The sequence below is a fragment of the Hibiscus syriacus genome, unplaced genomic scaffold (genome assembly GCF_006381635.1).
Source record: "Hibiscus syriacus cultivar Baekdansim isolate YM2019G1 unplaced genomic scaffold, ASM638163v2 tig00002511_pilon, whole genome shotgun sequence".
Lineage (NCBI taxonomy): Eukaryota > Viridiplantae > Streptophyta > Magnoliopsida > Malvales > Malvaceae > Hibiscus > Hibiscus syriacus.
Genome location: NW_024061932.1, coordinates 6666351 through 6690008, shown reverse-complemented (window position 1 = coordinate 6690008; position 23658 = coordinate 6666351). Strand labels below are relative to the sequence as shown.

Below are 23658 nucleotides of genomic sequence, written 5' to 3'. Positions count from 1 at the left end.
AGTTGGATAATTTTTTTAAAAATTACCAGATTTTTTTAGATTCAGGTATGTGGGTCGACAGGTCATGTATTTTTTAACACCCCTAATTGGGAGTAATATATGGCTTCATAAGGATAAGTGGAGCTATAATTCTTTGGTGTCCTTAACAGGAAGTTACATTGACTCTGTTGATAATCTCGTTCGTTGTAATGAGTTTATGTTGCCTGGTACTAATATTTGGAATGATTGTTTGATTCGCAGGGTGTTCAATCTAGAGGATGAACCGAAGATTTTGAATGTGGTTATAGCTCCGTGTACTAAGGATGTTATTATTTGAGGTTATCATGATTTTGGGGTGTATTCTGTGCGCTCCAACTATTGTTGGCTACAACAAAGGTCACATACACTTGATCGCCGTTCCAAGGTGTGGACGACCATTGCTAAGATGAAGATCATTTCAAAAAATTGTATCTTTGCATGGAGAATAGCTAGGAATCCTCTGCAGGTTGGAAGTCGTCTCAAAATGGCAGGATTGTCCAACAGAAGTTGTCCAACGTGGTCACCTTAAGAAATTGTTATATATGTTATTTGGATTTATCCATGCACTCAAGAAGTTCTTAAACTAACCGATTTTCCTGCTAGTATCATCCTTAGTTCCACATATGATCCTTTCAGTTGGATGGAGGAAACTTTTTCGATTATTGGGCTTGCCCATTTTGCTTATTTTTTTAATTGTTTTATGGAATATATAGAATAATCGAAATGATTTTGTTCATAATAACATGTTACAACCATCTTGGATATTGGTTACAAAAGCTAGAGTTTTGCTTAAGGACTTTTTGGATGTGATCGGTGCAAAGCAAGGAATGCAACATGATGGAGGCTTTCCGAGTGGGGTTGTTAGATCGATTTCCATCGTTGGTCGATGGATGCCTCTAACTGAGGGAGTGATCAAAGTTAACATAGATGGCGCCTTTGATGAGGTTCGAAGGTTGGCTGTCGTGGGTTTAGTGGCTCATGGTCGTCGAGGGAAAGTCCTTGGTGGGCTTGAGCAAACGCTTATTGGTTGCTTTGATGCCAGTTTTGCCTAACTTCATGCATTATGCTTGTGATCAAGGGTGCGATGATGTTCACTTTGAGACAAATTCGGTGATGCTTGTGAACAAATTTTCACGACATTCTGACGATATTTCCACTCACGGGTTCTTTGTGCAAGAAGTTCGCTCAATTCTTATGTCCAAACCTAATTTTCATGTTACGTTTGATCATCGATCTTGCAACGTTGTAGCTCATAAGTTGGCAAGTTGGGCTCTTATGAGCGGTGGTTCTTTGTTCTTTGATTCGATTTGTCCCAACATTATTTCAAGTGATGTTATAAACGATGTACATGTTTCTTGATTAATGATATTTGGGCATTATTTTTTCCTTAATAGGTTTAGAAGGAAATTTTCTTTAATGAGGTCCGCTTATTGTAAAAAAAAATCTCATAAATCCTTAAACTTAAATCCCAAAAATTTCTATAAGCATTAAATCACTAAATATATATACACCCAAATTCTTAATCTCAAAACTCTAAATAAATATATATACACCCAAATTCTTAATCTCAAAACTCATTACCACCGTTGATCGTCAATATCGTCATCGAATGCCCACCCGTATATCATTTGGTCTATACTATTGACCATTCTCTTTTCATCATTCAAATCCCTTAAATCTCTAAACTAAAGTTGAGAATTAGAGTTTTAGAGATTTGAGAAATAAAGTTTTATTGATTTTTGAGATATTTTGTGAAAAGAAAAATTTAGAAGTTTGTTTAAATTTATGAATTTTATTTTTTAAAATTAAAAATTAAAAGAAATTAAAAACGTGACCATCTCTTAAACATTGATTAGTTGAGTAGGTTTTAACAATTTTTTCAATGGTCACAATAGTATTGACCAACTTTAAAAATACTATAGGTCTATTTTAACTCAAAAATCTTTTATATGTTAAAATTTAATCAGAAGTATAATTTAAGGTTTTATTTTTTAATTAATTTTTTTTATAATTCTACTACATCTCTTATTAATTTTAGGTGTTTAAAGTTCGGATTTTTTGTCAAAACAAATGTCTAGCATTTCTAAAATTATTATTTTAAGGTAAATTCTATCACGGTTGTTATTTTTTTCAACCACTCAAAATATGATCAAAATATGATCCGTGTCAAGTTTTATATTTTTTAAATTTATTTAAAAAATTTAAATTTATTATTTTTTTAAAAATCCAAAAATCTCTAAAATTAGAAAACCTCAAAATCTATAACCCCAAAACTCATTACCGTTGTTGATTGTCATCGTCGTCATCACCATTGAATGTCAATTCAATTTTTGCCAGATTACTACCGTCGATCATCCTCTTGTTGTCGCCCTAATCCCTTAAATCCTAAACATAAATCTCTATATCTCCTTAAACCTAAGTCCTTACACTCTCAATACTCAAATCCCTAATTCCCAAAGCATATTACAATCGTTGACCACCACCGACATCGTCGAATATTCGTTGTAAGACCTCTATTATTGATTATCCTTTTTTTCACCCTAATCTCATAAAATCTATGAATCTCCAAGAACCTTAAAGCCATAAATCCATGAATCTCCAAGAACCTTAAAGCCTATTAACACCACTGATCATTAACGTTGTCGTTAAATACCCACCCCTTTCTACAATGTCAACATTCTCTTATTATCATCTAATTCTCTTAAATCTCCAAATCTAAAAAATTAGGGTTTTAGAGATTCCATAACTAAGGTTTTATAAATTTTAAAGTGTTTTGTGAAATTAAAAAAATTTAGAATTTTTTAATTTGTATATTTTATTTTAGAAAACAAAACTTAAAGGAAATTAAAATTTAGTCATGTGTTCGACATAGATTAGTTAAATAAGTTTTAAATATTTTTTTTTTCAATTATCACGATAGAATTGACCAACTTTAAAAATATATATATATATATTTTTTAATTCAAAAAATAAACGGAACTACGGAAGTATAATTTTAGAATTTATTTTTTAATTGAATATTTTTATAGTTATATTACATAAATTTAAAAAAATATTTGATACAATTTTGTTATATTTATGAGATAAATACAAGACAATATATATTAAAATAATTCTTAATCATCTGACATTGAACGTTTATACTCAGATATTCTTGACATATATTATGCTCGAACCCAAGATCTCAAGGAATAACAACAATTCCTTAATCACTGAAATCGTTTCGTTTGTAAAAAAAAAATTTGATACAATTAAAAATAAAAATTTGATATGTTGAATATTTAAACTCCATTGTGTATTGCATAAAGGTGAGCAAAACTCAATTCAACTCGATTAGAAAAAACAATTTTTTCGACTCGACTTGAGAAAACGCGTCTCAATAAGTTGTAATCTCATAGACTCTACTGTACTCAAATTTTTTAAATTGAAGTTGAGTTATAAAATATAACTTGAATTTTTCAAGTAGTAACTTGAAATTTTTAGTATTATTAGATTACTTTTCAAGTTTAAGTCTAGTCCATCGATTGTGTATGATATACATATATATATATATATATCACATATAAAAAATATGAAGAAATATATATCTATTGTATATGGTTTTATAAAAATTAGTTCAAATTAGAATCAAATAGTACCATAAATATAATAAATATTTACAATTAAATTTAGGATAAATTACGTATTTAGTACCTAAATAATTAGTTTTGGTTTGTTTAACTTTTGTTTCATTTTAGTACTCCTACCGTTAAAAATTTTAATTTTTGTTTTATTTTAATATCTCATTCAAAATTTGATGATAAATTTGAAAAAATTAAAAGTTTAGTTACTCAAACCAAATGTAACACCCCAATTTTCCTTCTTGTTGTTGTGCCTTGCTGTTACTGTCACGAAACAATAACCCGAGCGGGCTGCCACCGCCGTCGGCCGTGGTTGTTGCACCATTGCTCGTTCCTCATCAGCCAGCCATGGGGATAATGTCCAGCAGTTCCGTTTCATCCGAATTGACAGTCCCCTTTATTCGAATCAAACTCTGCTGTCAACTTCCGAATTAAACCGGAAAAATTTTAATAGTCATCATAAAATTATTTCTTAAATCTGGAAATTTTGTATTGGGATATGAAATTGATCAATGTAAATTTTGCATGAGTTATCGAATTAGAATCGAATTTATCGCCTCCTCCACTGTTACCGACTTGTTTTGCGTGGACTGACTGCGAGTTTTAATCGATTACTTAGTTTAGATATGATTTTGATATTGAATTATAGTAAATTATTCGTTAGTTATTATGTAGAAACTGATTCCATTTGATCCATTCATAGAGCTGATCGTGAGAATCGTCGATTGTGGTTAAAGTTATTTTGTCAAGGTGTAACTCTATTGAATGATATATTTCGTTTGTGAATTATTTAATTGACTAATAATTTATTTATTAATTGTGAACATAATTGTGATGTGACATTTGTTAACTAACACGTGCTTTAGATAATATTTCTATGTTTTTTTATTATGTCAAATTTCATAAAATGTTTTTGTATTTTTTGAAAGAAGATACATTTTATTAATATATTTACAAAGTACACTACCTCAAAGGTCTCATTAAAAAATCTCCCTAAATCTAAATGGAGTAAAAAGAGTATGCCTTGAGGTAGTAGGAAGCAAAGTACAGTAATAGATAATCATTCAAACATGACAAAATCTCACCCTACAACAGACTATAGACAAAGAAAGCTAGTTATCTATCCGTTGTACCCACTAACCACCCCTAACCTGTGTAAAAAACAGCAGAAATAACTGCTGGAATAACGATCAGAGCAGTTAAAAACAGTACCAAAACAACTAAGAAGCATCAGACCAACGAACAATCGAACATTACAGTAAAACCAACACAAAGCATACATCAAAAGCTCAAACAAAGGCTCAAAGCAACTACTTCGATCGTTACCAACAATCACCAAGAGTAATGGATTCTGGGGTTCGAACGAAATATTGAACAACAGGAATCTGCATCGGCCATAAACAATTCTCCCACAGTCCTATCTGCAGCAAAGCAAGATAGAAAATTTTGTCCACCGAAAAAGACTCACCGTTAAACATTGATTTATTTCATAAAATGTTATATGATGCATGTTGATTTATTTGACTCAAAATTAATGTTATACATTCGGACTTTGAAATTAAGTAAATATTTTATATTTGGATCAGATTAGAATTCAAATAGTTTAGCTACTAAAATATTTGTTAACTAAAAGTTAATAATGAATAAATTGAAAGTTTAGGTACTAAAGCGAACAAAAACTGATAGTTTAAGTACTAAATGTGTAGTTTACCCTTAAATTTATTTGAACAACTCCATTTTTCTTGAATTTTTATAAAATAAAACTTTTCAACTCAAATAACTCAAAATTTTTATTCAACTCGATCAAAAGCTTATCCTAGTCCTGCATAGTCTAGATAAAAAAATGTAACTCCTAAAGTTTAATATAAAAATAAGTGTATAAATTATACATCGAAAAATGTTTTAGTACCTAAAAATTTTTTTCGCTAAAAATAAGTGTCTAATATTTTATCTGTTACACTTTTAGGTGTCTGACGTCAACCACCATTAAAAATCATCGTAAAATGACACGTGTCATATTCTAATAATTTAAGATTTTTTATTTAAAATAAAAAATATATAATTTAAAAAACCTATTTTTTCAAATCTTAGAAAAACCCAAAACATTATGCTGTGTTGTTTTTTAGTATAAAATATTAAAAAAAAATTTAAATATATCAAAACGTGACACGTATTAAAAGTTTTTTTAATGATAATTAATGATTAAATACCTAAAATAATAACGAAAAAAATATTAAATATCTAAAATAATAACGAAAAGAAAAAAAATTATATTCTTTTAACCATTCAAACGTTTTTCGAACTATTTGTCAGTCTTATTTTTATATTAAGCCTATACTAATGACTGTTACAAAAATCTATAGTTTGATTATTGAATCAAACAAACGGATTCCAAGTAAAACGCCGGTGCGATCTCAGCCGGCGCCGGTTCTCTGTGGCTTCCGCCCATTTCCCTTAAATCACCTTCTTTCTTATACTCACATGACTGCTGCTCCCATCCCTTCTGTTTAAACCAAACCCTACGACGCAGGCAATACAGTTAAGCAATCAGGTCTCATTCTTCGGTCTTTGCTTCTCTTTCCCTTCCCTTCCTTTGATTTTTTTACCCCAAATGAATACTTTAATTTCACAGAACTATTCCTTTGTTTCCCTATGTTCGCACACAATGAATTTAGGTTTCTTTTATGTATTTTTAAAAAGAAAGAAAAAAATGGAACCTCAGCTGAATCTGTTGTTTATAGTTTATTCTCTCTAAAAGTTTACTGTAAACGATTGTGATAAGTATTATGTCTTCAATTTGTGCAGGTTCTGCTCCATCTGTTATAGATGAATACACCTAAGTGGTTTCGCTGCCTGTCCAATGTTAAGGAATCCACTTGGAAGATATCCATATTAGGTGCATCATTCCATTATCATGTTTTAAAGAAACATCGTTATGGTATTTTTGACCCAGCAAAGCCTTGCATTCCTCATAGTATTCGAGCTCAAAGGTGTTTCCACCACCAACTTTCGCAGCAGGAATGTTTTGGGCATGGTGGAATGAGTTCTCAAGAAAGTTCGATGTCTGGGAGAAATTTGTTTTCGAGATTAAACCAACCTTGCTCTTTCCAAGGAAATTCTCCTTGGTCGACACAAGGGAGTCCTGCATATTGCAATTATGGAAACATTGCTAACAATGAACCCAATTTAAGTAGAAATTTTCTTGCACAACTTTGGGTTGCAGAAAGAAAAATGACAAAGGACCTTGAAAAAAGAAGAAGAAAATGTAAGCACCTAAACTATGTTGGGGCACAGGAATCATTCGAACATCCTTTTGAAAAATGCTTTCCCGGCAGTAGAGTTAAAGTAGAAGAATCTAGTGATCGGGCTGAACCGGTTTTCAAGCAACAACCAGTTAGTCAATCTATCTCAGGTTTTCTTCGGCCAACTTCACAAGAAGAGGTAAATTCCTTTTTAGTTTTCTTTTCTTTTCATCTTTTTTTTTTGATAGGAATACGATGCTCATTAAAAACCTCCCTCTAAGTAGTCCACTGCCCTAAGGCAAGAACCCTCTAGTGGAAGGAGGAAAAGAGTACATCATTTTATTAATGATAAAACAATTACATAAAATTTAAAAACACTCCTACAAAAATACATAAGACTTGATACACTCCTGCATGACCTCTCCTCAAAGACATACAAACCAACTAAAAGCAGTACAATCAGCCAATTCCCTCCTTCGCTAGCTTGTCCACCTCACAATTACAGCACCTAGGAATCCATATGATAATGAACTGATTTAAAGAAACATTAGACGCAATCTCCTTCACAAAATTTGACAGGTAAATAGGACCTTCATTTCTTGATAGCCTTCATTTCTTTTCATCTTTTTATATTTCATTGGGTGAAGGGAGATCCAAACCTAGTTCTTGGAGCAGGGGGATACGTTCACCTACAGTTGAGACTAATTTTAGATGCTAATTCTGTTATGTTATATTTCTTTTAATGGTTACTCTTTCTTTTTGGAGGTTTTAACACCTATACATTCAAAAAATTAGCTGACAATTGTTGTTTCTGAAATTATTCAGGCTCAAATTGCACCTCTTCTTGCTAGGTCCAATCTGCTAATCACCAGGGATATTGAGTGGGCAAATCTTGTACTTGGTTTTGAGCAGGTAATACCCCCCTCTTACTCTTTATAGCATATATTAGAGCTTTAATTTTGCGATGCATGAGCATCACAATGACGCTTATCATCAAAATCTTTTCTTATGGTGTAATGATCTATGAATTGACATGCTACAACAAATGTTGATCTTTTCCCAATGTTAGTTTTTCTTTGTTCTTACTCTTTGGCAACTAGAAGTTTCTAAAATGCTCGTTAAAAGAAAAATAGGTTTATATTTGTCATGTTACAGTCTATATGGAGTTTACATATTGTGTGGTACTGGTTGATGAGTTTTACATAAATGCGTTTTATTCCTTGGTGAACTTTTATATAATCTTGATGTAGTTTGAAAAACATCTCTCATAAAAACATAGTTTGTAATTTGTAGTTCTAAATGCTGCATGAATGAATTCTTTTGGATATTCCAGCAAACTGATTCAAAAGAAGGGAGGGAAAGATTGATTATTGAGAGTGATAGTAAGGTGGCAGTTGGCTGGGTTAAGGATGTGGTCTCTTGTCCTGTTGTTTATGTTCAAATTGTTAAAGACATTATTCAAAAGCTTAGTGTTTATGAAGGTTTTATTAGTTGGGTTAGTAGGACAGCCAATATAGAGGCGGATGTCCTAGCTAAGGCTGGTATTGGTTGAATTATGTTCTGTTAAGGGCTGTTTCTTTCTGGTTTTGTATCTCTTGAGGGAGATTAGTTTGTATTACTTTGTTATATTTGAGTTTTAATGAAATCCTAGGGCACTCTTTTCCTCCTTGTGCGGATTAAGGAGCTATTTTTAAGTTCCGTTAATCATGAAGGGGGTTTTATTGAGGCCTTCTATTCCTATAAAAAAAAAAGAGAGGGAAAGAAGGAGAAACTATTCATAAAAAAGGAAAAAAAGGAAATTGGAATATAAGAAAAGCAGTTGGGTAAAATTGGTTGCAGAATATTAGGATAGGATGAAGAGAAGGAACGGTTACACATAATAAAATCAGAAATCTTTAATCTACTATGCCAAAGCTCCTAGATACTAATGTCTAATACACAATTGTAGACTATATTCTGCATCTATATTTTTTTAAATGCAAAATCGTAATTACTAGAAACTACTATTGATACTGTAAATTGAACTGATTTAGTTCCTAAAGTCTTAAATAAAAATTCTTCTATTGACTTGGTTCTTCTCTTGTGCTACTAGAATTTAAAAAATTCAGAGAAAAATAGGGAACATAAATCTTGAACTACATTTTTTTACTATTATTTCCTCTGTTGTAGGGATGAAGTAAATTTCTTTTTTGGGTTTACATGCTCAAGCAATATTTTAAACCTATAGTATCATATATTAGAGATATGCCGAAACATAATCTTTTGCATAAAACAATTCCAGAATCTTCCAAGGGCCATACATGTAAATGTTTGGTGACTAAAAACAATGAGTAAATGCAAACAAGTGACTCAAGAAAATACCTACTTGAGATATAGTAATCACAAGTTGATTCCCAAATGTTTGCTTGAATCTTGATCACGTAGAAAAGTCACCAAAGCCTCCCAAGTGTTTAATGGTGATCCATTAACCATAAGCTAAAACCTTCTCAAAGTTACAGAAAATCTCGTGTAGCAAAATGACAAGTGTAAAGCAAAACAATCTCTCGGAAAGATTAGGTATCAGTAACAAGGTTCTTATGTATTCTCTTGGTTATTAGTCTATTCTTGGAGAAAAATTCTGCCTGGTGCCTAGGTTAGAGAGAGAACAAGAAGGCAAGAAGTTTTAAGAAAATTAAGATCGATATCAACTTATTGATGCTTAGGGACACATGTTGGGTGTGGGATGCAAAGGTTTATATGACCTTTAGGATATGACAACCCATATGAATTGGATTTCTAAAATTCATTCACATTGTACAACATGACTTAGATGCAAATACTTCTCATGCCCCATGATTTAACTGAAAATTTTATGTTATCTCTTAGTCTTTCACTTTTGTTTAATTAAGTCATACTTAATTGAATCTCAATTTCAATCCTACTTTATGACAAACACAAGTGCTCATTAAGCTACCAACATCTTGATAACAGAACATAAAGTATAATCCAAGCTTTAACAGAGATTGAGTAATTTATATCTAAGACCATAAGCAACAGCTAGCAATGCATCATAGGCCCAAAAATGTTAGTAAGTTGAAAAGAAATGGATTGAAACATGGAACAATAAAAAAAAATATGCAGAGAGTAGGAGAAACTGAGGAAGAACAAACTAGAGCTAAAAGGAGAAATTACAGTTCTTAATATTTAGATCTCTCAAAATTTCAACAATTCAATTCAGAATTTGGAGAAATTAAAATAACACGGGCTCTTATTGCCTCTGTCCAAAACCTTAAAATATTCCCCAAATTACCAAGTGTAATTGTAAAGTTCCCTCAGAGTAGAGAGTACAATGGACCTATGTAAATATCAAAATTATCAAATAAATTTCTTAATAATTCAAATTTTCTATCTAACGTCTTTTTGTCCCATTTAAGAACTATGCCAAATTTTAAAATGTTTGCACTTATTAGAATTAAAGCTTGATTCTCGGATTTTTTGATTTTGTATACTTGGCTAGGTTGGTTTGCTCCTATCACACCCACTCTATCTATATAATAATTTTTTTAATTGAGATTTCATGCCATACATTCCCAATTTAATCTTGCATTTTCATTCTTTCATTTGTTTGCATTTTCCTTATTAAGTTATTTCTTTAAACTGTTTAATAGAGTACTTCATATCAGGGAGAATTTATTTGGACATTCTGATGTTAGAAATACATATTTATTTCATCTCCGTTTTCATTTGGATTCCTGATTTTGCCTTTTATTTTTATCATTTGTTCTCTAATCATATTTGTTGAAATGTAGGAGAACCGATATGCAATAGTGGATGTCTGCTACCCTCAGTCAGTAAGTACGATTATAAGATTCTTTTCTTGCATTTTTTTGCATATAGGGCAAAGTTGGTAGCAATTGAAAAAATATTACGCTCCATAAATAAAATGAGAAAAAAGTGTCCACCTATAATTCTTCTAAATACTTAACTGTAAGCTTTATTTTTGTAGCCTGTTGGTTTTATTCGTGAGCAGAGTAACATCATTACTAGACAGGTGAACTACTAAACTCAATTTTTTGTTGGACATGAGTGTATATGTGATCAACTTTACTGTTATTTCATTTCATATTTAAATTTTGATAAAGTTTTAGAAACCTTTTGTAATCTCAAACTACTTTCTCTTTCCTGTTGTTTATGGTTCATGATTCCATTGTATTGTTTCCTTATTCTCTTTTGTGAGTTCTGCAATTGTCTATATAATTTTTTCTACCTTAAGTTCATTTCCATTTCATTCATGATGTGTCACAACAACTTCCTCCAGTTACCCTTTATTTTGAAGCAATGAAGATTGATTATGTGATGTTTTTTCCAATCCTCTATTTCTTTGGTAATATATGAAATCTTAATCGTATGATGTCATTACTTCTACCACATTGTTTTCTAAATTATGTAAATTGCATGAAGAAAAAGCTTTTTAAAATTAAAATCCCAAAATAGCATGAATGGTAAAGTTCAGAGGACTTATATGCGTTTGTAATAGTGACAAAGGTGCATCTATAGTTAGTACTAGATGAAGACTGATACCTGTGTCAATTTCTAAGGTAGTATAATCTAGTTCCATTTTTGGCAAGTTCTGAGTTGTGCAGTATTCTCTAGATTCCATTAGGTCGCTTCCTCCTTGTATGGACATGAAGTTCCTCTGTTTCAAGTTGAGTTTGAAATTGTCAAAACAGACCTTATTAGATTGATTATACCATTGGAGGATTTTTGGAATTAATATGAAGGATGATAATATTAATGGGTTCCGGCAGATTATTTAGGGCTTCCACTTGGGGCGAAAAGTAATTAGTCTGTATTTGGGATCCTGTTATTCAAAGGTTCCAAAAGAAGTTAGCAGGTTGGAAGGTGGAGACGTTATTGCTAGTGGGAAGGGTTGTTTTGATTAAGTCTGTTTTAAGCTCTCTTCCAATTTACTTCATGCCCTTATTCATAATTCCTTCTTGTGTTCTAAAGAAGCTAAATGCTATTATGGTGCGATTCCTTTGGGGGGTCGTCTGACAGGAAAGATGTCCATTGGGTAAAGTGGGGTTCTGTGTGCAGACCAAAGGATATGGGAGGCCTGGGAATAGCTAATTTGGTTATGATGAATAGAGCTCTTTTGGGGAAGTGGATGTGGAAGTCTGTTTCAGAGAAAGAATCACTGTGGACTGGGGTCTTATGCCTTGTCAATAATCTTGGTTTCAACTTCTTTGTTGTCGAAAAATTGATTTCCACGAGAGCTTAGTGGATATGGAAAGGTATAGTGAAGAGATGCTACACTTGTGATGATTTTGGTGCTTGTTTTAAGGGTAATACTCACATCAGGGTTGGCAATGGGGAATCTTTTTCGTTTTGGCATTGATGCGTGGTTCGATGGTGTGCCTTTGAAAGATCGATTTATAAGATTGTTTATCCTCTCGACCAACAAAGAAGGGAGAATTGCTGATTTTAGGTTAAGGAGCTCGTCGGGGTGGTTTTGGGATATTCAGATGAGGAGGAATTTGGCAGATTGGGAGTTCGAGCAGTTGATTCATTTGTATTCGGTGTTGGGCAATTTTCAATCTTTGGAGCAAACTGATGATAGTTATGTTTGGATTGGACAGGGCGATGGATGTTTCTCGGTGAAATCGTGCATGAGGCATATGTTTGATAGGTCTGAAGTTAACTCACTCTGGTCAAAATCTGTGGCTAGGGGTGGCCCCTCCTCGAGTGGAGTCATTTGTGTGGCAGGTGGCTTATAAAAAGGTGGCTGTTAAAGTCGAGTTAGTTAAGCGTGGGGTTAGGGGGATCGAGGATCAGACGTGTCCTTTGTGTGGAGGTTTTTCGGAATCTGTTACTCACTTGTTTGTTTCTTGCACTGTTTCTTGGGGTCTTTGGACGGGGTTTTTGAGTATGTGGAACATCTCTTTCGTAGTTCCAGAGTGCCTGGTTGCGTTACTCTCGGCTTGGTATGGGTTGGTCTCGTTTTCAACCATATGGACCTGTATTCCTAGAGCAATTTTGTGGTCGGTTTGGAAGCAAAGAAATGAAATTGTTTTCAATAAAGGGAAACTTGATCGTGTTCAACTCTTTTTCTTGGTGAGATACAGAGTGGCAACTTGGTTTTCGGCAAAGTTTCAAAATTATTTGAATCCTTTTGATAGTCTAGTGGGTGATCTTACGTTAGCGGATTCCTTTCAAGGGTCAAGGAAGATTAATTTGGTTCGTGAAGGATGGTGTCCTCCTCCGTCAGGCTTTCTTAAGGTAAATGTGGATGGGGCTATGGATAGTTATTGGCAGAGGGTGGAATAAGTGGGTTGCTTCGGGATGAGAAGGGTATCATGTTGGATTCGTTTTCAGAGAAAGTTGTCTCGGGCCCTCCAATTTTGGCTGAATTGCTGGCGATCAAGAGGGGTCTACAGCTATTTTTGGACTCGGAGTGGGCTTCTAGGGGAAGGCTAATTTTAAAATCTGATTGTCTAGTGGCTCTTGAATGGATTAAAAATCCAGCTTCTTGTACTCCTTTTTTTAAAGCTGTGGTGAATGATATTGCTAATATAGTGTTAAAGAGGGGTGTGGTCATTAGGCATATTTACATAGGTGCCAATCATAAGACAGATGAGTTTGCCAAGTTGGGTGTTGGATAGGATTGTCGAGGGGGTAATAAGTAGGTTTTGGTTGGTAGTTTGTATTTGGTTTTGTTGTTTGGTGGTTGGAGTATGATTGTAATTGGTCTATGTATTGATGTTGTATCTGTTTTTTTTAGCAATAAAATTATTGACTCTTTTCCTCTATCCAATGTCCGCTGATCTACCTTTGTAGATCGACGGTTATGATGGGGGTTTTTAACGAGGCCATCTTTCTATAAAAAAAATTATACCATAGGAATTTTACACTTGATATAGACATAGTAAGCCTTAGTTAGGAAACTCTAAACTAGGAAAGAGACTGATTCTAAGAATGTTTGACCTAAAGTAATCCCTTAAAGTTAGGGATTACAATCACTAACATATTTACAGAATCCTAGCTAATACAACCAGAATTCTTTATTTAGGAAACTGGAATCTGACACTCCCCTTAAGCTTGAGAAGTGGATATCATCCATTCTCAACTTGCTTACTAACTTCTAAAAATTCTTCCCAGAAAATCCTTTGGTATGTACATCTTCCAGTTGGCCATCAGTGGACACATAAGGAGTGCAAATTAGGCCATTGTCAAGTCTCTCTTTTATGAAATGTCTGTCAATTTCAATATGCTTTGTACAGTCATGTTGCACTAGATTGTGTGCAATATTGATAGCAGATTTATTATCATAATAAAACTTCATTTGACCTTCCTACTTGATTTTTAGATCTTCCAAAATAATTTTTAGCCATAATAATTCACAAATCCCAAGTGCCATTGCCCTAAATTCAGCTTCTGCAATGGATCTAGCCACACATTCTGTTTTTTGCTCCAAGTCACAACGTTGCCTCATAGGGAAGTGCAATAGCATGAGGTTGTTCTGCATCAATATAGGCATCAAGAGTTAGCTTCTACCCTTTCTTAAATAAGATTTATTTGCTTGGCGTGCCCTTTAAGTACTGTAGGATCTGGTACACAGCCCTAAGATGTGACTCTTCGAGGTTGTGCATGAATTGACTTTTCACACCAACTGCATATGCAATAGCTAGTGTAGTATGTGACAAGTATATGAGCTTTCCCACGAGTCTCTGATAGGAACCTTTATCGACAACTACATCTTCTAATGCATCTCCAAGTCTGTAATTAACTTCTATAGGTGTCTTAATTAGCTTGCATCCCAACTTGCCCGTTTCTGTCAACAAATCAACTATGTATTTTTGCTGAGATATGAAGATTCCTTCCCGAGAGTGTGCTACTTCAATACCGAGGAAATATTTTAACTTACCAAACTCGTTGACTTCAAATTCCTTCACTAGACATTTCTTTATATTCTTCATTCCTTCCAAATCATCACCTGTCATTATAATGTCATCTATATAGACTAATAAGGTTGTCACTCCCCCTAAATGTAAGTGCTTTAAAAATATAGTGTGATCACCTTGGCTCTGGTTATATCCCAACATGAGCATTGCCTTGGTAAACCTTCCAAACCAAGCTCTCGGGGATTGTTTCAGTCCGTATAAAGCCTTCTTTAACTTGCATACCAACTGTCCAACATTTAGATCGAACCCTGATGGGATATCCATGTAGACTTCCTCATCGAGCTCACCATGTAAAAAGGCATTTTTTAATGTCAAATTGTTGTAATTTCCAATCTTGATTAGTAGCTAGTGACAACAACACTCTCACAGTGTTCATCTTTGCAATAAGAGCAAAAATCTCAAGGTAAATCTATTCCATACATTTTTGTGTACTCTTTAGCAACCAATCTTGCTTTGGACCTCTCCAGAGAACCATCTGATTTATACTTTGCTTTGAACACCCATCGACATCCCACTGATTTCTTTTTTTTGATAAGATTAGAAGGCCTCATTAAAAACCTCTTTCTTGATTAATGGATCTTGAAAGCTCCTTAATCATTGGAAGGAGGAAAAGAGCGCCTTAGATTTTCATAAAAGAAAATAAGATTACAACCTCGATAAATCTCTTCGAAATAACCCTTACAACAGTATATAAATCCCACCCGAACAGGAATCAAATGCTAAACTGAAACAGCAAACAACATAAAGATTAGCCTATTCCAGCCTTTGCTAAAGCATCGGCATCCATATTAGCTGACCTAGCAACCCAATTTATAAACCCCCCCAAAGATCTAAGATTGTCAACAATATCACTAACAATGAAAGCATAAACACCTGGGCATGAATTGACATTGTTGATACAGTCTACTGCAACCCTGCTATCACTCTCAACAATCAGCCTATCTTTGACCCTCCCTTGAGCAGAAGCATATAATGAAATACCCCTCTGAATAGCTTTAAGTTCAATCATAGTCGGAGGTCCCGGACCAGCTGGCTCTTGAAAAGAACCTAGGACTGAACCTGAATGATCCCTCCAAATACCTCCTATACCCGATTTCTTCCAGTCACTACTAACGGCTGCGTCCACATTCAATTTAAAAAAACCAGAAGGGGGAGGTCCCCAAGGGAATGAGGAAGACTTCATAGAGCTGTAGGGCGAGTAGGAATCTGCTAATGAAGGATCCATAATCAAGGAATCCTTATGAATAGAAACGTCCTTGTGCTTAGCTAGAAACCAAGAAGCCAGCCTAACTCGTGATAAGAAAAGTAACTCTAACTGATCAAGCTTTCCCCCTTCAAAGACAATAAAATTTCTGGCCTTCCAAATGGTCCAAATGATAGCCCCAGGAATGAAAGTCCAAATAGAAGAATTTGATTCCCACTGATTTCTTCCCTTTTGGTAATTCCATTAAGTCCCATGTATTATTCATTTCAAGAGCTTTCATTTCAGCTTTAATGACATTTTTCCAATTCTCATCATTTAAAGCCTCAAATACGGTTTTGGGAATATAGATAGAGTTTAGGCTAGTAAAAAAGGTTTTATAGTTATGGGACAAATTTTTGTAAGACATGAATAAGTATAGGGGATTTTTTGTGCAGACTCTAATTCCTTTTCTAATTACAATCGGAAAGTCAAGTCTCTTTGATCAGATTTTTCAGTATTTTTAGTTATGTTGTCATTATTGGGAGTAGGTTTAGCAAGAGTAGGGTTAACAAGAGTAGGTTCAACAATTACCTCTGGTTGCATAGGAGAAGAGGATGATTAAGCCTGCATCGGTGCCTTCCTCCTTGAATAAACCAGTTGAGGACGAGTAGTGTCTTGAATCCCTTGCTGTGATTAGGGGTATTAGGTTCTGTTTTGGTTGTTTTTTGCGGAAAGGGTTGTTTCAGTGTTTTTGGGTTCTATTGGATGAGAAGGTGTTTGAGTGGGTTGAAAGGTTTTAAAACTGTCCCAAAGGTGAAGTTCATCTGAATTCTTCCCATTTCAAATTTGGAGAAATAAGGTTTGGCTTTAAAGAAGGTAACATTCATGGAAGTACACATTTTCTTGGTTATGGGAGAGTAACATTTGTAGGGCTTCTTAGTAGCGGAGGAACCTCGAAAGATACATTTTATGGATCTAGGGTCAAGTTTGGTTCTAAGTTGCTGGTGAACATGAACAATGATGAACAATTGAATACTTTTAATGGGAGATTAGAAGAAATGAATTTGAAATGGGAAATTGTTGAAGGACATCAAGAGGTTGTGTAACACTTTGCTAGGCTCTATTTATAAGATATGTGGCAGTTAAAACGACTTCTCCCCAAAAACTTTTAGGAACACTCATGGAAAATATTAGGGATCTAACAACCTCTAGAATGTGTATTTTTTTTTAGCAATCCCATTTTGTTGTGGTGTATCAACATAAGGGATTACATGAATTATGTCTTTTTCTTTAAGATATGAACCTAGTGTTTTTGTGTAGTATTCATTCCCCTTACCTATTTGAAGGACTTGAACATGGCTTTTAAACTGATTTTCTATCATAGTGTAAAAGTTTTGGACTATCTCACCAGTTTCAAATTTGTATAATGAATGTCCATGTTATCCTAGATTGATCATCGATGAAGGATATGAACCAACGTGATCCACCAAGGTTTTTAACTTTGGATGGGCCTTAAATGTCACTATGGATAATTGAAAAAGGTTGAGGTTGTGTGATTTGTTTTGGGGTAAACAATTCTTCTATGCTTGACAAGTTGGCAAATATCACACGAGAAAAAATTTAGGATTTTACTAATAAACAACTTGAAAAACATTTTCAAGATAATGAAAATTGGGACGTCCTGGCCTATAATGCCATAATAGAATATCATTGGAAAAAAATGTGAAGTACAAGGGAATTTAGAAACAGATTGAGAAACACTACTTGAGTGGACTTGTCTTGGAGGATGAGTGGATTGGATTTTGCTGCCGACATCATCTCCTCGTTTTTTTAGTTTGTTGGTTCAGAAAATTGCTTCCCTAATCTTGGAGAGGGAGATCATTATTAGACATATTCCGAGGAGCTGGAATTGTGAGGCTGATACTTTAGCTAAACAGGGGATTGGATGATGAATGAAGGTTGCCTTAGAGGTTTTGCTGTCGGGTTGGTGGTCTATTGAGGTTGTTGGGGCTGAGTCAGTTTTGGTGTTGTTTAAGGGAGTTCTGGTCGCATTGGGGTTTTGCTTTCTACGTTCTGTAATTTTTTAGGTTTTGTTATTTTGTCTTATGGCTGTATTTTATGTACTTTGTCTTTGATGAATAAAATCCTAAGGCACTCTTTTCCACCTTCCGCTGATTAAGGAGCTTTCCTAAAAGATCCATTAATCAAGAAGGGGGTTTTTAATGAGGCCTGAAATTCTTATAAAAAAAAAGTATGTAAAGTCTACCACAGAGCTTAGCACTGCCAATCACCTTTCTGAGTTCAGTGTTATCTTATCTCTTAATTAGATAAGACGTAGAGTACAAATAAGTTAAATAAAAATCTAGTTATTAAAGTACAATAAAACTCCGATTTATTCAGTTACAATCTACACTGCCTAATCCTAAAATGTTGCGTGTTAGTTTAACTTTGTCCAAAGGCATGATGTGAGATTAATCTTAGGATCTCTAATTGTACACAATAATGAGGTAACATCTGACACACTGGTTACTTAACCAACGGATGTAAATAACATGTGATTCTCATTGAGAGGTGGATACAAGTTTAGATAACTTTGTAGGTATGTCTGCATTCACTTGTACTGTTTTGAATCACCATTTGTTTATTTGTTTGATTGTACCACATGCAATTGTTTGGCTTCTATATCTTCTATGGGTAATGATTATTTTGGATTCTAATATGGTTTTTGGTATAAAATTTGTTAATGAATTTTGCTTCATTGCATTGCTTCGACCACATGGTTGCTATTCTTTTCTTAACATTATAATTTGCATACTGCTGACTGTTTTGTGTTTTTGCAGTTGCTGCGTACAAGACGCCCTTTCGTTGCATCCATCACTGATGCCATGGGTCAAGAGCTGTTTAGGGTAAGAAGAATATCTGCATTTTATTTTGAGCTACTGTATATGTTTTCTGGCCCGTAAATATTGAAGATATGATCATTTCAGCTTTAAGGGTTTGATTTACACATTCAGGTTCGTAGGCCTTTTTGGTGGATAACGAGCTCAATTTTTGTAGAAATTGATAGTAAGGTATGCAAAATTTTAATATTGATGTTCCTTTTGTATATATGAATCTAGCGCAGAAAGTCTCGTTTCAAGGATTTAAAATGTCATTCCTTCCTAGGAAATTGGCGTGGTTCACAGAAGGTGGCATTTGTGGAGGAGGGTGTATGATTTGTACCTGGGGTAATATCGAATAGCCATTTTCAATATTATATTCGATATTTGATAAATGCTATTAATATTAGTTTGTTTACCAGCATTAGATTGTTTAAGTTCCTTTTTTTGTTTATATAGTGAATCTTTTTTTTTTTGATAAATGCTATTAATATTAGTTTGTTTACCAGCATTAGATTGTTTAAGTTCATTTTTTTGTTTATATAGTGAATCTTAGCAAGCAGTATATGAAGTTTGTGGTATAATTTGGTATTAGTACTGAATATTTGGTGGTTGGATACACTTTCTTGTTGAAATTGTATTTGATTAATTAAAGAAGGATGTTCTTACATAAATACTACCAAGTATGACATCAAAAAAAAATTAGTACCTACTTTTAAATATGGTGGATGGGACTACTTGCTTGAAAGCAATGAATATTTTCAATCCTAAACTCCTAGTGTTGAATTATGGATCCCTATATATTTAAGTTCTAAGTGTCAATATGATTGATAAAAGCCGACTTATAACACATTGTAAAATGTAAAGGGTCACCTGCATTTTGAAAATTCTCTTTGAAGTTGAAATAGACTGAATTCTAATATATATTTCGTAGAAACGTTACACTGATATATATACAAGCAGTAGACTTAACTTAGGAAACTTCTAAACTAGGAAATTAAGTAATAATCCCTTAAAGTTAGGAATCAAGACACTAACAGATACTAAGATATTTACAATATCTCCTAGTTAATTTCACACAAACTTCCTAATTTAGGAAGTTGTTTTCTAACACTCCCCCTGAAGCTGGGAAGTGAAATCATCCATTCTCAGCTTGCTTGTTAGTTTCTAAAATACTTCCCAGGTAATCCCTTGATAAGTATATCTGCTAGTTGATCTCCAGTGGATACAAAAGGACTACAATTTAGGCCACTGTCAAGTTTCTTTATTATGAAATGTCTGTCCATTTCAATGTGCTTTGCTCTATCATGTTGAACCGGATTATGTGCAATGTTGATGGCAGATTTATTATCACAATACAACTTCATTGGACCTTCGCACTTGACCTTCAAATCTTGCAAAATGATTTTTAGCCATAAAAATTCACAAACTCCAAGAGTCATTGCTCTAAATTCATCTTCTGCACTGGATCTAGCCACAACATTTTGTTTTTTCTCCTCCAAGTCACATGATTTCCTCCCAGAAAGGTGCAGTAACCTGAGGTTGACCTTTTATCACCTATGAACCTTGCATAGTCTGCATTAGTATATGCTTCCAAAGTTAGTTTTCCCCCTTCTTAAATAAGATTCCTCTACTTGGTGTGCTCTTTAAGTACTGTAGGATTTGAGTCGCAACCCTTAGATGTGATTCTTTAGGGTTGTGCATGAATTGACTTACAACACCAACTGCATGTGTACCAAGAGAAGGTTCCTCACTTGTTTTTTTTTCGTGTTCGGTTGCGTGGGGTTTATGGATGAAGTTTTTAAACTTATGAAATCTTTCTACGTCCCTTTCTACGATTCCTAATGTTTTTTTATCATCTTGTGGAAGTCTAGTTCCAAAGTCTTCTATTTGGAACTTTATTCCGAGAGCCGTCTTGAGGTCTATATGGAAATGTCGGAACCAGGTGGTTTTCAAAAACGGAGGTATTGATCAGAAACAATTGTTTTTTATGTCGAGATATAGGGTGGTTATGTCGTTTTCGGCGAAATTCCCTAATTTTCCAGTTTTCATGGACTGTCTTGTTGGTGATCCGAAATTGGCTAATGAAAGCAATCATTCCTTGAAGAATAATCTGCCGAAGGTCTCATGGAATCCCCCTCCCTTGGGTTTCTTCAAATTAAATGTGGATGGGGTTGTGACGAGGGATTGGAATAGAAGTGGTGTTGGTGGTATTTTGAAAAATGATGAGAGCAAAATCATGGGTTCTTTTTCGAGGTCTTCGGGTTTTGGTCCTCATATTTTTGCTGAATTGAGGGTCATTCAAACTGGTTTAGCTTGGTTTGTGGAATCAGAATGGCACTGTAAGGGTCGGCTTATTATAGAGACGGATTCAGAAGTTGCAGTCAAATGGATTAAGTCTCCTGAAGCTTGTCCTAATGTGTTCTTACAACTGGTTTAGGAAATTGTCAGTGTTGTAATGGAATGTAGGGTTGCTGTAAGATCAGTTAAAAGGGTTGTAAATTGGGAGGCTGACGCTTTGGCTAAGTCGGGTATAGGGTAATTGTTTTGGTTTCTTTTGTTTGGGTAATTGTATAGGGTGGGTTTTGAGGAAGATGGTGGGTGGTGCTTTTGTAATAGTCTGTGTTGTAGAAAGTGTAATCTCTTTATGGAATAAAATTCTTAGGCACTCTTTTCCTCCTTTCGATGTCCATTGAGGTACCTATGTACAGCGACGGATATGAATGGGTTTTTTAATGAGGCCTATTTTCTTATAAAAAAAAACACCAACTGCATGGACAATATCTGGTATGGTATGTGACAAGTAGTTAAGTTTTCCCACAAGCCTCTGATAGAAGCTTCTGTTAACTGATGCATCCTCTGTTGTATCTCCAAGCATGTGATTAACTTCTATAGGGGTCTCTGTTGGCTTGCAACCTAGTTTTCCGGTCTCTATCAACAAATCTATGATATATTTTTGTTGTGATATGAAAATTCCTTGTCGAAAATGTGCCACTTCAATACTAAGGAAGTATTTTAGTCTGCTGAGCTCTTCGACTTCAAACTCCCTTACTAAACACTTCTTCAAATTATCCATTCCTTCCAAATCATCCCTTGTAACTATAATGTCATCTACATAGTTTCAGAAACAAAGTATTATCACCTTGACTTTGCCTGTATCCCAGCTTGAGCATTACTTTGGTAAACCTCCCAAACCAGGCTCTTGCGGATTGTTTTAGTCCATATAGTGCCTTATTTAGCCTGCACACTACCTGACTAGTATATGGACCGAATCCTGGTGGGATATCCATATATACTTCCTATCAAGATCCCAATGTAAGAAGGTGCTCTTGATGTCAAACTGTTGTAATTTCCACCCTCAATTGGTAGTACTGTCACCGTGTTCATATTTGCAACAGGAGCAAATGTCTCAAAATAGTCTATCCCATAAGTTTGAGAGTACCCCTTAGCCACTAATCTTGCTTTGTACCTCTCCAAAGAACCATCTGACTTGTACTTTATTGTAAACACCCATCTACATCTCGCTGCTTTCTTCCCTTCTGGTAGTTTTACCAAGTCCCATGTCTTGTTCTTCTCAAGTGCTTCCATCTCAACCTGCATGGCCTTCTTCCAATTCTCATCTTTTAATGCCTCGGATACATTTTTGGGATAAAAATTGAGTTTAGGCTAGTAAGGAAGGTTTTGTGGTTATGGGACAAGTTTCTGTGGGACATGAATAGGTACAAAGGATGTTTTGTGCAAGCTCTTTTTTCCTTTCTAATTGCAATAAGAAAGTCAAAATCCCTTTGATCAGAATTTTCATTGGTATTATTTTGAATAGAAATAGGTTCAATAATTACCTCGGGTTGTATAGGAGATGAGGATGATTGAACAGTGGCTGACGCTTTCCTCCTTGAATAAACCAGCAGAGGACGAGTTGTGTCCTGAATCCCTTGTGTTCTGGGTGTATTAGGTTTGGTCTCCTCAGATTTTAGGGAAGTAGGTTGGGCTGGATCAAACTATTGGGCTAATTGGTTAGCAGAAAACTGATGTGTAGTTGGTTGGTCATTAGGAACAGTGGCTGAAGCTGGAAAATCAAGAAGGAAAAATTCTGTCCTTATCTTCTCTGAATGAAATCTCCCCCTGAAGATAAGGACGGATAAAGTAGTTTTCTTCTTCTGCAAAAGTGACATCAGCAGAAACAAAGTATTTTCTTGTGGGAGGGTGATAGCACTTGTACCCTTTTTGAGTGAAAGAATAGCCAACAAACTCCCATTTAATGCCCTTAGATCAAGTTTTGCCCTATTATGAGAATTTATATGAACAAAGGCAACACAACCAAATATTTTGGGATTAAGTTCTATTTGAGGTGTTGAAATTAGGGGAAAATTTTGTTAGGATTTGTGGGAGGGTGATAGCACTTGTACCCTTAGTCACTTGGTGGGGTTGAGTGATTCCCTTCATTCCCTAAAACCTGAGTAGTCTCGGTGTTGTTGGTTTCAACGACTTCACCCATATTTTTCTCAAATTAACTCTTCACATTCGAGGAAAGAAATTGAGGACAATAAGGGGCTGTTAAAAGGAAATAAAATGGTCCCAGAAATGAGCTAAAAAAACTCTTATACCATGTTGAAATAGATTGAATTCTGATATATATTTCATAGAAACATTACACTGATATATGTACAAACAGTAGACTTAACTTAGGAAACTTCTAAACTAGAAAATTAGCTAATTCTAGGAAAACTAATTCCTTAGAGTTAGGTATCACAAACACTAACAGATACTAAGATATTT

The 23658-nt window shown here is 34.4% G+C and overlaps 1 protein-coding gene across 1 annotated transcript in view; it reads left to right on the top strand.

Annotated features, from left to right (window-relative positions):
* The first annotated feature begins 6064 nt into the window (after positions 1 to 6064).
* Positions 6065 to 23658, top strand: part of LOC120147188 — a 30191-nt gene continuing 12597 nt past the window's right edge. The window contains exons 1-9 of the mRNA XM_039160628.1: positions 6065 to 6168; positions 6444 to 6500; positions 6597 to 7079; positions 7706 to 7792; positions 10669 to 10710; positions 10866 to 10910; positions 18844 to 18909; positions 19018 to 19074; positions 19169 to 19230. Of these exons, the coding sequence (XP_039016559.1) occupies positions 6465 to 6500; positions 6597 to 7079; positions 7706 to 7792; positions 10669 to 10710; positions 10866 to 10910; positions 18844 to 18909; positions 19018 to 19074; positions 19169 to 19230 (878 nt within the window). The 5' untranslated portion in view covers positions 6065 to 6168; positions 6444 to 6464. The remainder of the gene's footprint in view (positions 6169 to 6443; positions 6501 to 6596; positions 7080 to 7705; positions 7793 to 10668; positions 10711 to 10865; positions 10911 to 18843; positions 18910 to 19017; positions 19075 to 19168; positions 19231 to 23658) is intronic.